This window comes from Lepisma saccharinum, chromosome 7, assembly GCF_977018435.1.
Source record: "Lepisma saccharinum chromosome 7, izLepSacc3.1, whole genome shotgun sequence".
NCBI lineage: Eukaryota > Metazoa > Arthropoda > Insecta > Zygentoma > Lepismatidae > Lepisma > Lepisma saccharinum.
In genome coordinates this window covers 33,414,706-33,427,341 of record NC_139235.1, presented here as the reverse complement: position 1 = coordinate 33,427,341, position 12,636 = coordinate 33,414,706, and the positions used below count along the sequence as shown (strand labels likewise).

Sequence of the window (12,636 nt, the reverse complement as noted above, 5' to 3'; positions counted from 1 at the left end):
CTTAACTGGGGGAAAGCACACCTCCTCCCTTTCCCCACTTTAAGCTGTGCTTCTCCTACTGCCTTGAAAGCGACGATAAATAAGAAAAATCAAATTAAAATCAAACACACACATTCTGTACCACCTTTCTTATCTCCTTTTTCTCCTTTCTCTGATTTTCTCATCCTTCCTTCCTCTCTCTTTCTCGTCCATTCTTTCCTCTCTCTCTCTCTTTCTCTCTCCACTATCTCTCTCCTCTCTCTAATTCTCCTCTCTATCTCACCCTCCTCTCTCTAATTCTCCTCTCTCTCTCACCCTGCTCTCTCTAATTCTCTTCTCTCTCACTCACTCACTCACCCTCCCCATCTTTCTCACTCTCTCCTCTCTCTCTCTCTTTTATTCTCCCCCTCTCTCTCACACTCACTCACTCTCCCCATTTTTCTCACTCTCCTCTCTCTCTCACTCACTCACTCATTCACTCACTCTCCCATCTTTCTCACTCTCCTCTCTCTCTCATTCTCCCCCCTCTCTCACTCACTCACTCACTCTCCCAATCTTTCTCACTCACCTCTCTCTCATTCTTCCCTCTCTCTCACACTCACTCACCCAATCTTTCTCACTCTCCTCTCTCTCTCATTCTTCCCTCTCTCTCACACTCGCACTCACTCTCCCCATCTTTCTCACTCTCCTCTCTCTCTCTCTCTCTCATTCTCCCATCTCTCTCACTCACTCACTCACTCACTCACTCTCCCATCTTTCTCACTCTCCTCTCTCTCTCTCATTCTCCCCCTCTCACTCACTCACTCACTCTCCCAATCTTTCTCACTCTCCTCTCTCTCTCACTCACTCACTCAATCTCCCCATCTTTCTCACTCTCCTCTCTCTCTCTTTCATTCTCCCCTCCTCTCTCTCTCACTCACTCTCCCCATCTTTCTCACTCTCCTCTCTCTCTCATTATCCCCTTCCTCTCACTCACTCACTCACTCTCCCCATCTTTCTCACTCTCCTCTCTCATTCTCCCCTCTCTCAGTCAGTCACTCACTCTCCCCATCATCCTCACTCTCCTCTCTCTCATTCTCCCCTCTCTCACTCACTCACTCACTCTCCCCATCTTTCTCACTCTCCTCTCTCTGCGGAGTGGTTAGCACAGCGCGCTAGGACATCGGGGCCCGTGTTCGAATCGAATCCCAACAAGGGCATGGGTTGGGTGTTCTTTGTGATTGTTCATCAATTTCATCACTTATCCTCATCGTCGCGATTAGCAAAAAAAGGCAGAAAAACGAGAATTCTAATCAAATCTCCCTTCTACTTCTCTCTCCCTTCCCCTCTCTTACTATTTATCTATCTCTTCCACTTCTCTTTCTCTCTGGACGTGCATGTTTTCCTCTCCTTCCCCTCCTGCCTCATCTACTATCTCTTTTCCCTTTGTGCTTCTTTCTGTCTGTCCCCTTATCTCCCCCTCTATTTCTCTTCCTCATCTTCTATCTCTCTTCACCCTCTCTACATCTTTCTGTCTTTCCTGCCTCTCCAATCTTCTCTCTTTCTGAAACCAAGGTTGTCGATACCCCCAAATTTGTTGTGTGCACAAACTTTGTGCGAACATTTTCTTTTGTTTGTTCTATTTCGATCAGGTGTGCGTGTTGGAATAGTTGATATGATATCGCTTATTTGCACCATTAGGTTCAGACTCGTACCCTAGGGAGGATCCATGGGGGCCATGTCCCCCCCCCCTCGAACTATAAAATATTTAAATATTAACCTGAAAATAACATCGAACGATTTTTCAAATTTGTAAAAATTTCGATTTTCTTCTTGCATAAATGAATGCGTTTGTTGTGTATAGAGGGAATATTCAGAAGTCTGCAGTGTGCAACGTTTGATAATTTTAGTTTTTTAAATATTGATGTGAGGCTACCGAACGTCCCGATTAAGTAGGAATAGTTGATTCCTGTCCCAACTTTTATTTTTCAAACTGCAGTTGCTATACGGAAAAGTCTTCTTCCTTTCTTTTTAAACTCACATTTAGACATGTTGTTTATTTTAATAATCACGAGAGGCGGCATTGCCCTCGGGCGCTGGCCTCGGGGTACAAAAAACCAGGGCGTCCCACTTGCGTAGTGCCAAAACCTGATATATTATTACATATGCGTGCCTATTAATTTTTAAACGACTTGGATTTGTGTAGAGATGAATTAATTGATGGTACTGCTGGTTAATATAATAAAGTACATTGAAAAAACATGTAGCACGTACCTAATATCTACAATAAAGGTTTGATTGATTCAATTCTTGTTTTAAGTACACTTTATACACAGTAAGGCTGATCGGGACTGGACCTACAGTTTAAAGTGGGATCCGAACCACTGTGCCATGTGCCTCCACCGGGTATCGAACCCGGGACCCCATTACAAGGCAACAACGCTTGTTTGCTATTGCCGTAACTGTTTCACCATACTGATTTTTGTACGAATGCAGTAGACGTTATGTCTTGTAAATGCTATATTTGAAGAATACACATGATTACATACACAAACTAACAAGTACAACTAGATTGTGTTCCCGCAACACACACGCACGTCTTCGTAGAATGTTCCACTGCTGCCGACTGAGACTGTCTTGAGGCAGTGTTGCCAACTGTACACGCAGCTTCACTGGCGTGCTGCAAGTTCCACTAAAACACGTTGATTAATGATTAAAACCTGAACTCTCTCCCCCCTCCTTAATTTACTAAATCAACATAAAACACTACAACAAATTATTTCTCTGTTGGAAAAGGGATGAGTTTATGAATTGGTCTTTTAAATGTACCCTGAGTAGTGCGAACGTTCACTACTCTCACAAGTTTATCAGATCCTTTGTAGATCTCTTCGATGACTCCAGTCCTCATGTGAGGGGTGGAACATGGTCTTCCTTCATTAGCACCAACATTCCTGGTCGGAGATTGGGTTTGATTGTTGTCCATTTGGTTCTCTGCTGCAGGTTGTTGAGATAGTCCCTGGACCACCGCTGCCAGATGTGTTGGTAGATCCGTTGAATCCGTTGCCACCGATCCAGACGATTTTCTGCTATATGTGTCACATCAAGCTCGGGAAAGGATGTTAGAGGACTACCTATTAGGAAATGACCTGGGGTGAGATAACTATTGTCAGTAGGGTCATTGGACATTGCAGTGATAGGACGTGAATTTAAACAGGCTTCGATTTGACAAAGCAAAGTTGAAAGTTCTTCAAATGTGAAGTGCTGATTTCCAGCTGCTCTTCTTAAGTGGTATTTCATTGATTTTACCGCTGCTTCCTGCAGGCCATTGAAATGGGGCGCATGTGGAGGTATGAAATGCCATATGAATTCTTCTGATGCTGCATACTTGTGTATTTCAGTCTTGAATTCTTGAGACTCAAACAGCTGACGCAATGGACATTTCCACTCAATTTTTTTTACAACAATTTTAAAAACTACACCCTGGAAAAATGACCCCTGCAAGTTCTCGCGTTTCTCTGCGTCCAGTTTAAGGCAGAAACGAGACTTCCAAAGTTGCGAGGCTAGCGTTGCGCTGAAAACACGCCGCCGCCATGTTACTACGTCACTCCTTAGGGAGAGCTCGTTTGTCGTCTGCTTCGAGCTTCCAGTTAGGGATGGGTAGCCCACGGTGAGCGAACACGTGCAGCAGCAGTTTTACAAATCTGTACCGATTTAAATAATGGAAGAAGGAGCGATGGGAGAAAGGAAAGCTATGCTTTGTAATGATCATTCTTCTATGAAATATCCGTGCTGCTCACGTGCAAGATAAATGAAAGGGTTCAGCTGCGTGTGTGTTCTCAGGCCATGCAAAAAATATTGCTTATAAAATTGGTTGCTGACCAGACACTCAAAAATATTTTTTGAACTTATATTTATCGATATTTACCGTAACCTATGTAGTGCAAAATAAGAATTTTCACATTCTTCACTTTATTTATAAAGCCTATTTAACTTTCTTTTCCATAAAGCAATTTCAGTTTGTGTTCCATTTCTGTTGCGCAAATTATGATCAAATATTTTTGTGCAGATAAGAGAAAATACACCGAGAAGATTACATTAGTTGCACAGTACATATCTATACTTAGTTTATGTATAATTATTACAAGGAAATAATGTGTTTAACCATGGGCATATTTAAGGGGGATTCAACGGGTCCAACCCCCCTCTTTTTTTGGTTCACTAAAATTACCAGTTTCCTTGTTCTATCCGCTTGTTCATAAAAAAAAATTCCACACACCAGATGGGACTGCAGACTAATATCTGCAATTTCCTTATAGTTTCGGAATTTCTGCGATAAGAAACTGCATTGAGACTGTCAAATCAGTTATTTTTCCCCCTCGAATCATATTAAAGAAATTTGGTTCTTAAAAAGGTAGTGACACAAGATGAACAGAAAAGTATCAATACTAATAAGTAGTGTGACTACGTACACACAACTTTGTCGAGTCCAGCACCTCCCCCCCCCCCTGCTCCCCAACAAGCTTCCGGCCAGCAGTGTCCTGGATTTTTCACTTACGAAATAAAGCAATCCTAATCATACCAAAAGTTGATCCATCCCTCCACCCCCCCCCATGAACTATATATACGTCCATAACAATATCCCATACTGAAATGGTACGATATAATTATTTTGAATTTTGTACTGCGAAAAAAGCCGCCTCATCTCGTTACCCCGAACGCATTAATTGGTTGGTTCACAACTTCACCACTAAGGATCCTATCGAGACGAGACATGGCAGCCTTGGTCTCGTTCTCGTTGAGAGTTGAAAATGTCTGTCTCGTGTTTATTTGTAAATGTCTCATTGACAGTCTCGTCTCAATTTATAAACATCCGTCTCTGTTTGAGAGGGCAATTCTCGTTTTCGTCTCAAGTCTCGAAAAATATAGAATTAACAATGTATGCAAAGGCTTATCATTATAAATACAAAGAAAAGAACTTTCTCAATATTTTTTTTATTATTATTTTTTTTTTTTTTTTGACTCCTCGTTTCGACGGTACAACCCTCGAAAACTGAATATTATTCTGCTTATATATGCAAACCAAACTGCAGATTCAGAATTACCAGGAATGAACTGAAGTTGTAATTATTATACACAAAATTCATGACTTATCTGAGGAAGCCGCATGTTCCAGGTTTGACTCAGGACCTGGGCATGACTGTTTCCTTGTGAGTGACAGTTCATTGAACTGGAAATTGTTACATGGGAGGATGTTTGCTCGAGACTTTGGGGACAGCTAGGGGGATGCTTCTATTGTTAATGTTAGTGTTGCTCACGAGACGAGGCATGTTCCGTCTCGTCTCATAAAAGGAGATGGGACAAGTGAATGTTTTCGAAATGAGATGGGAGAAAATAAAAAGTTCGTCTCTTATCATGGCAGGTTGGGTGATACTTTAGATTGTGCAGTTGGTGGTAGTGTGTGTGTGGGGGGGGGGGTGTACTCCTGCACCCCGACTTCGAATACTGCTTGTAGTTATTCATCTTCATTGTAGCGATTAGCCAAAAGTGGGAAGAAATGTGATGTTAGAGATGATACATAATAAATTAAGCATGCGTTCTCATCGTTGCGGTTAAACAAAGTGAACGGAAAAGCGACGTAAAAGTAGGCTAAATACAAACATTTGCAATATATATATTAACTGAAGAAAACTGTCATTTACTGCAGGACATTTAAAAACTCACCGTATCTTTTTATACCGTATCACCTCTTATATTGCAGAAATTGGTGTGTAAACCAGTGTGTTCTAAAAGTACGAGTTATCTTAAAATTTGTGAAGAAAATATTATGACGAAAATAATTGTAATTCCAGAAAATGCATTCCTATAACATTAAGTCAGAACTAACCTATGTATTCGCAATGAACAAGGCTGTTCACGTGTTCAGCCATTGACTGTTACAAGGTTTGCTTTGTCACCCTAATGGGGAAAACCCTCTACCGAGTGGCTGAATTATAGTAAATACTGCTATACTGCTAGGGCATAATTCATCTCCAAGAAATGGAGCACATATTTTTGCACTGGAAGTTACAAGATACTTGTATTACACAGTAGCAAGTGAATTTCCTGTCGCTTCCGCGGATCATGCTAAGTTGACGGGACGAGCAGAAGCCCCGCCTGCACGCATTTCTAAGTGATGACGTCAGAGGACCTCCTGTCTGTGGAGAGGACGTTTTCAAATCCGTGACGTAGTAGGTGAATTTCAGCGGTCTTTGAAGGTGTGTTTCTCGAGAACCGAAACAAATATCGCCGAGATATTTTGCACATCTCATGTTTGTGTCATTATCTGTAAAATGAATGGATTTAAAACGTTTTTCATGTCAAAGTGGAAATGTCCATTGTTGTAGTTCTCTGTAAGCTCCAACGAAGTTTGTTCCATTATCGCTGTATAAATTTCTACATTTTCCCCTTCTTGAAGTAAATCTCCTTAGAGCTGCGATAAAGGCAGATGATGTTAGATCTGAGACTAATTCTAGATGTATAGCCTTTGTAGTGAGACAGACGAAGACTGCTACATAATATTTTCTCGAAATCTTGCTTCTTGCATTTCCTGATTTCACATTAAATGGATCAGCATAATCCACTCCTGCATTGAGGAATGCTCTACCTGGTTGAAATCTTGTTCATGGTAGTTGACCCATTACTTGCTCTGACACAGATGATTTTAGCTTGAAGCAAGGTAAACAATTGTGTATAACCTTCCTGATGACTTGTCTTGCTCTCGGAATCCAGTATTTTTGGCGAAGTGAGGCCAACAGTAGCTGAGAGCCCGCGTGAAGTAATCTCTGATGCTCTGCTAGTATAATGAGTCTTGTTAAATGATGCTCTGATGGCAATATAAGTTGGTGTTTGCTCTCATAGGGTATTTGAGCATTTTGTAGTCTCCCACCTACTCTAAGCATGTTGTTTTCGTCTATAAATGGATAGAGACTTCTTAATGGACTATCCCTTGCCACTTGTTTATTGCCTTGAAGCTCCTCGAATGCTTCTCTGAAAACATCTTGTTGTGTTGCCTTGATTATTGCTGCCAGGCTGAGTCTTAAATCGTTTGCTGTTAGCTGCCCTGTTTTCTTGTCTTCACGATTCTTTGTGTTGTGAATGAAACGCTGGCAATAGGCAATGATTCTAACCAGTTTCGATAATGACGAAAATTTGTAGATGAAGGTCGTCGATGGAACTTGAATAACTAGTGATGTGACCCCCTTCCTTTCTTATGTAACTTCTTCTTTCTTTCTCTGTGTGTGACGAAGAATTTGGCCATGATGAAGATTCTTCACTCAAGAATGTGGATCCATTCCACCACAGTGTATTGTCTTGCAATGTGGCCGGTTCTACACCTCGAGATACAAGGTCCGCAGGATGGATTGTCATGTGATGACACGTGTCTCCATCGTGAAGGACTTGTTGAATCTTGAACTTGTGCCACCCGGTTGGCGATAAAAGTTTTCCACTTGTTTGGTGGCGATGACAGCCATGCTAGGACTATCTTCGAATCTGTCCAAAAATATACTTGACTGGTTGCAAGATTGAGCACCGCTAATACGTTCTTCATTAATTTGGCAAGTAAAACTGCTCCACATAGTTCCAGACGTGGAAGTGTAACCTGTTTTACTGGAGCCACTCTTGATTTGGCGCAAAGAAGCTTAACTGCAACATCACCACTTCTGTTTGTTGACCTAACGTAGATTGCTGCACCGTAAGCCTTTGTACTGGCATCGCAGAACCCATGAAGCTGTATGTCATTGATTTTTCCTTCAATCAAGATGAATCTACCGACTCGTATATCATTGATGCGTGGTAGGTTTCTATACAACTGCAACCACTGCTGCAATAACGTCGGTGGTAAGCTCTCGTCCCAATCGATGCGTTGAAACCACAACTGTTGTAGAAATGCCTTGAAACTGATGACTGAAGGACTGACCAATCCAAGAGGATCGAATATTGAAGCGATTATTGACGTTACTCTTCTTTTGCTTATTTCTGCTGCGTGGGCAGATGTTGATGCTGCCTTGTTGGCGATTAAGAATTTGTCTGTGCCTGGATCCCAGAGTAGACCAAGAGTTTTGACACCTTTATCCTTATCTAACTGAAGTGGTAACTGCACTTCTCTGTGGCTATGAGGTACTGCCTCTAAAAGTGCGGGATGGTTAGAACACCATTTTCGAAGATTGAAACCGCCACTTCGTAGAAGATGGATTAATTCTTGTTGTAATTTCAGTGCATCCTCTACACTGTCGCTGCCTGATAAACAATCACCCATGTACATATCTTCCCTTACAGCTCTTGCTGCATTCGGATACACGTGTTGTTGCTGTTCGGCTAGCATTTGTGTATATGCTGTTGAGAGGAATGAAGCTGGTTTTGTGCCATAAGTCACCGCTGAAAGTTCATAAGTGTCTACTGGGCTGTCTGATGAGTATCTCCAGAATATTCTCTGCAATGGTAAGTCGTCTTCATGCACCATAATTTGGCGGAACATTTTCTCCGTGTCTGCCGTGAATGCTATGCTGTGTGTGCGAAATCGTAGAATGATGGAGTACAGATCTTGTTGCAGAATTGGACCTGCTAGTAAAATGTCGTTAAGTGAGTTTCCAGATGTAGTTTTGGCGCTGGCATCATAGACAACTCTGGTCTTCGTTGTGCTGCTGTCTGGCTTGAATACTGGATGATGAGGCATGTAGAACAGGGTAATTGCCTTCTCTACTTAGACGTTCTGGCTTCAGTATGGAGTAGAAAAGCCCTGCGCCCAAAAGAATGTCTATCTTGCCAGGCTTGTTGAATGTGGGGTCTGCCAGTGCGATATCCGTTGGAATATTCCATGTATCGTAATTTATGTGCTCTGCAGGCATATCTCCAGTGATTTTTGGCAGAACTGAACAAGAGATTGTAGTCGAGAAGTCATTCGCGAGCGATGAAATGTTCACATTCACACTGAAGCGAGTTTCCGACGTTGAGTTATTTATCCCATGAATTGGAATGTACGCCCTTTGTTTCTTGAGATGCAGTCTTTGTACGGTTTCCTCCGTTACGATGTTTGATTGACTTCCATTATCTAGTAAGGCACGACATGTGACCAATCTTCCGTCCTTATCCTTCACTTGTACCAAAGCAGTTGAAAGTAGAACATGCGATGTGTGTCTGGTCTTGAAACTGCAGTATGATGATTGCGTATTCTCCCGATTGTGAGTCTCACTCTCCGCCACTGAGCCTTGGGTGTCGGTGTGTCTGTTCTGTATTTCCCTTCGAACGGGACCGAGCTTCCGTTGATCATCGTGCAGCAAAGTGTTGTGCTTCTGTGAACATGCTCTGCAATTGCCTGATTTACAGTCCTTGCTTCGATGTGGCTTCAAACAGTTCCAACACAACTTGTTTTCACGCACACACTGTCTCCTTTGATGTACATTTGCACTGAGAAAACCTGGGCATGCATACAGAAAATGAGAAGGCTGTTGTTTACAATACAAACATGCATTTGATGAAGAAGCCAAATATGAATGTGACTGCTGTGTAGTTTTGTTTTGTTTGGTCCTTGCCTCATTGAATTTATTATCCCTTGGTGTGTGGCTGATTTTCGGTTTGATAGTTTCTAGAGCTTGACATTTATGCTCGAGAAACGTAAAGAATTCTGAGAGTGGTGGGAAGTCTTGCTCAGTGTGAGTTAATTCCCAATCACGTCTTGTTTGCATGTCTAATTGAGATACGAAGTGCTGCAATAATACTACATCCTCTAAAGGTTGCGACAACTCTATTGCCTTTAATGCCGAAAGATTGCTAGTAATGGTATTTGCGAAGTGACGCAAATCTGACGCATTTTCCCTACTAACTGAGTGAATGTGCAAGAGTTCCTTTATGTGTGTTGCCGCTATGAGCTTCTTGTGTTCATAGCGCTGAACTAGCTGTTCCCAAGCTATTGTGTAGTTGCCTTCAGTGATTGGCAAATTCTGGATTAAGCGTAGTGCCTGACCCTTAACGGCTGATTTCAAATAATGGAATTTCTGAATTGCAGATAAGGTGTCATTATTGTGCACCAAGGCTACAAATGTATCCGAAAACCCTAACCATTTGTCGTAACTACCATCAAAAGTAGGAAGAGAAATCGAAGGTAGCTTGAGCTGGTTGTCTTTATTTGTAAATTTCTGATCAGCTGATTCTTGACCCCGATTATTGATTGCAGCATGTTTAGAAATTATGTTTTGCATTTGAACCTTTATTAGAAAGTACAACTCTTCAACTTCAATGCGGAAAGTTTCATGTTCTTCTGACTCGTCGTCTTGGAGTTCCAGCTGTGTTTGCACTTCATTGAATTTTGCCCAAACATCTGATAAATACGGAGCACGGCATTTCACCTCCTCAATATTTTGAGTTTCCTCAAAGTTCTGAATGAATTCTAACAAACGTGTAAGTTGCCCCTTTACAACTCCGCGCTGTCGTGTTAATTTCTTCCGTGCTTCTTGATTCATCGTAAAAGGAAGGGAAAGAAACAAGAGGGAAGGAATTGAGCTTGTGTGGGTGTTGCGTTAGCAGAAATGACTGACCTTTGTACAGCTGATTGCTGCTCCTGACTCCAGACGTCAACAAGGCTGCTCGGAGCTCCGTTGTTGATAGTGGCTGCAACACGAGAAGAATTGCTGGCCGCGACGAAATGAACTGCGCGCGAAATGTGCCACGCCCGAAATGTTCATGTAACTTTCTCAGTTCCCGTACTGAGAAATATACGTATGCTGCTATGTTCAATGTATGTAATACACAATAATGCTGCTGTTCACTGTGTGTAATACACTAACCGAATGTACCGAGTGTGTTCTTGAAGCGACACGCACATAACTGTACTGCAAAGACTGTTTTTCACATCACAAACTACGCACTTGATAACGTCCACAATGGCATCCGGCCCGGAGGACCATAAATGTTTGCTATTGCCGTAACTGTTTCACCATACTGATTTTTGTAAGAATGCAGTAGACGTTATGTCTTGTAAATGCTATATTTGAAGAATACACATGATTACATACACAAACTAACAAGTACACCTAAGCCAAGCGTCAGGTTAACCTTGCAGCAGGTTTTCGCATATGTAGATCCAAACGTGCGCGCAAGAATATAGTTCCACTGAGACGGGTTCTATTCCGACACAACTGCATACTTGCAAGAAAACAGTTATTTAATTTGTAAAATACAGACAAAATAATACATCCATTAGCAGGTGTGGACTTGATCGGTTGTCACGGGCTGCTAATTTAATAAGTAACTAATTAACTCAACTAACTCAACTGAGCTGAGCTTAGCAACGCAACAACGAAGAATCGCTCGCCTCACCTGCTGGGCGAATTAAACATTACATGAAATATAATACGGTCAGGATAAGTGCCTAACAGTCGGGTTTACCGAGAATAAACCTAGGAGGATATGATTTTAAATACCTGAAATGACGTTACATAATACTACGGTGTTTCTGAATATACATATATATTAAAGCACAGATAAATACACATTACATCTTGCCCTCTTTCACTCGATCTCACATTCATTCTCTCATTCTATGGCATATTGCGACAATATGACAAATACAAAGGTTAGATTATTTACTACTTTGACCATACTCTTGCTATGTCTTGGCTACATCGCCTTTTACAATTTATCGTTTAGGATTTTAAGTATAAAGTGAATAATTGTTCCTTGTGCGAACCCCTTCTATCTTTTCTGAAGGTATAAATATATTCAATGAACTATTGTTTGCTGTTAACATAAACTCTCATCTTTAACATTTGATTACTCCGCCGGAAAACAGATGTCTAGGGATGCCATAGCACTGATTTAAGTTAAGCAATGATTTGATTTACGCAGATTCGCGGTAGATAGTCGTCATCTTTCTCACACACGCACATGGTTGGATCTTATCTTCGCTGCATTCCCTCTGACCTGGGTTGGGTGAAAGTGGTCCTACAGTTCTGGAAGGCCTCCACACTCCAGTGTTGCACCTCGCGGTTATCCTGGTTGGCGAAAGTGGATCAGTCGGCAGCTCCATCTGGCATCATCGGATCCTGGCTTCACTCGTTCACTTCGCAGGGACGTCCAGGACGGTACACGCCCACTGTCGACTCCATACGACAACTTGCGCAATAATAGGTCAGTTCTTCGCGGTCACTCGTAAGTACAGATACGTGACTTGGGCGATGAGACGAACATACGCGATGAACCATTCGCGGTTTCACATGGATATCAAATATTATTAACTTTCACTACTTAGGACGTTGTTTCGGACGATTGACACAGGTGGACGTGTCTGGCGTTATTCTCACATAACCACACGTATGTGCACGGATGCGTTGACGGCGAGGGGGAGAACGACCCCCTGGTTCTATTCTGCTCTACTCCATGGCTCTGAAACACTCACTCGAGGAAAAACAAATCCAGACCACGAGTCTGATTGCGGCTCGCAGCTTGGTCGCGCGTAGCTCACACTCCGGTGGCGATTGTAGGCAAACTTGGCAAAACTGTGTCTCGCTATTCCAAATCATCCCTTTTATTCCAGATTTGAACGAGGTGACGCGCTACCCTCTATGATCAGGTGCTTGTTTATTGTTTCTGGTGCTTTGACCGTTGTCCTCCTATCCTGGTCAATGCTCACTCAGGTCCTTAACC

General features: G+C 42.2%; 2 protein-coding genes across 2 annotated transcripts; both read right to left on the bottom strand.

Annotated features, from left to right (window-relative positions):
* Nucleotides 1-7,267: 7,267 nt before the first annotated feature.
* LOC145990418 (uncharacterized) lies at nt 7,268-8,458 on the bottom strand. The gene has a single exon (XM_083126112.1). The coding sequence runs from the start codon at nt 8,456-8,458 to the stop codon at nt 7,268-7,270; it is 1,191 nt and encodes a 396-aa protein (XP_082982238.1).
* A 151-nt stretch (nt 8,459-8,609) lies between these two features.
* On the bottom strand, nt 8,610-10,454 carry LOC145990417 (uncharacterized). Its single transcript, XM_083126111.1, has one exon. It carries the CDS (start codon nt 10,452-10,454, stop codon nt 8,610-8,612), a length of 1,845 nt encoding a protein of 614 aa, XP_082982237.1.
* Between the last annotated feature and the right edge of the window lie 2,182 nt (nt 10,455-12,636).

Bases quoted from the DNA above. Each gene is read 5' to 3' on its own strand.
- LOC145990418 (XM_083126112.1), bottom strand. From the start codon at position 8,458: ATGGTGCATGAAGACGACTTACCATTGCAGAGAATATTCTGGAGATAC.
- LOC145990417 (XM_083126111.1), bottom strand. From the start codon at position 10,454: ATGAATCAAGAAGCACGGAAGAAATTAACACGACAGCGCGGAGTTGTA.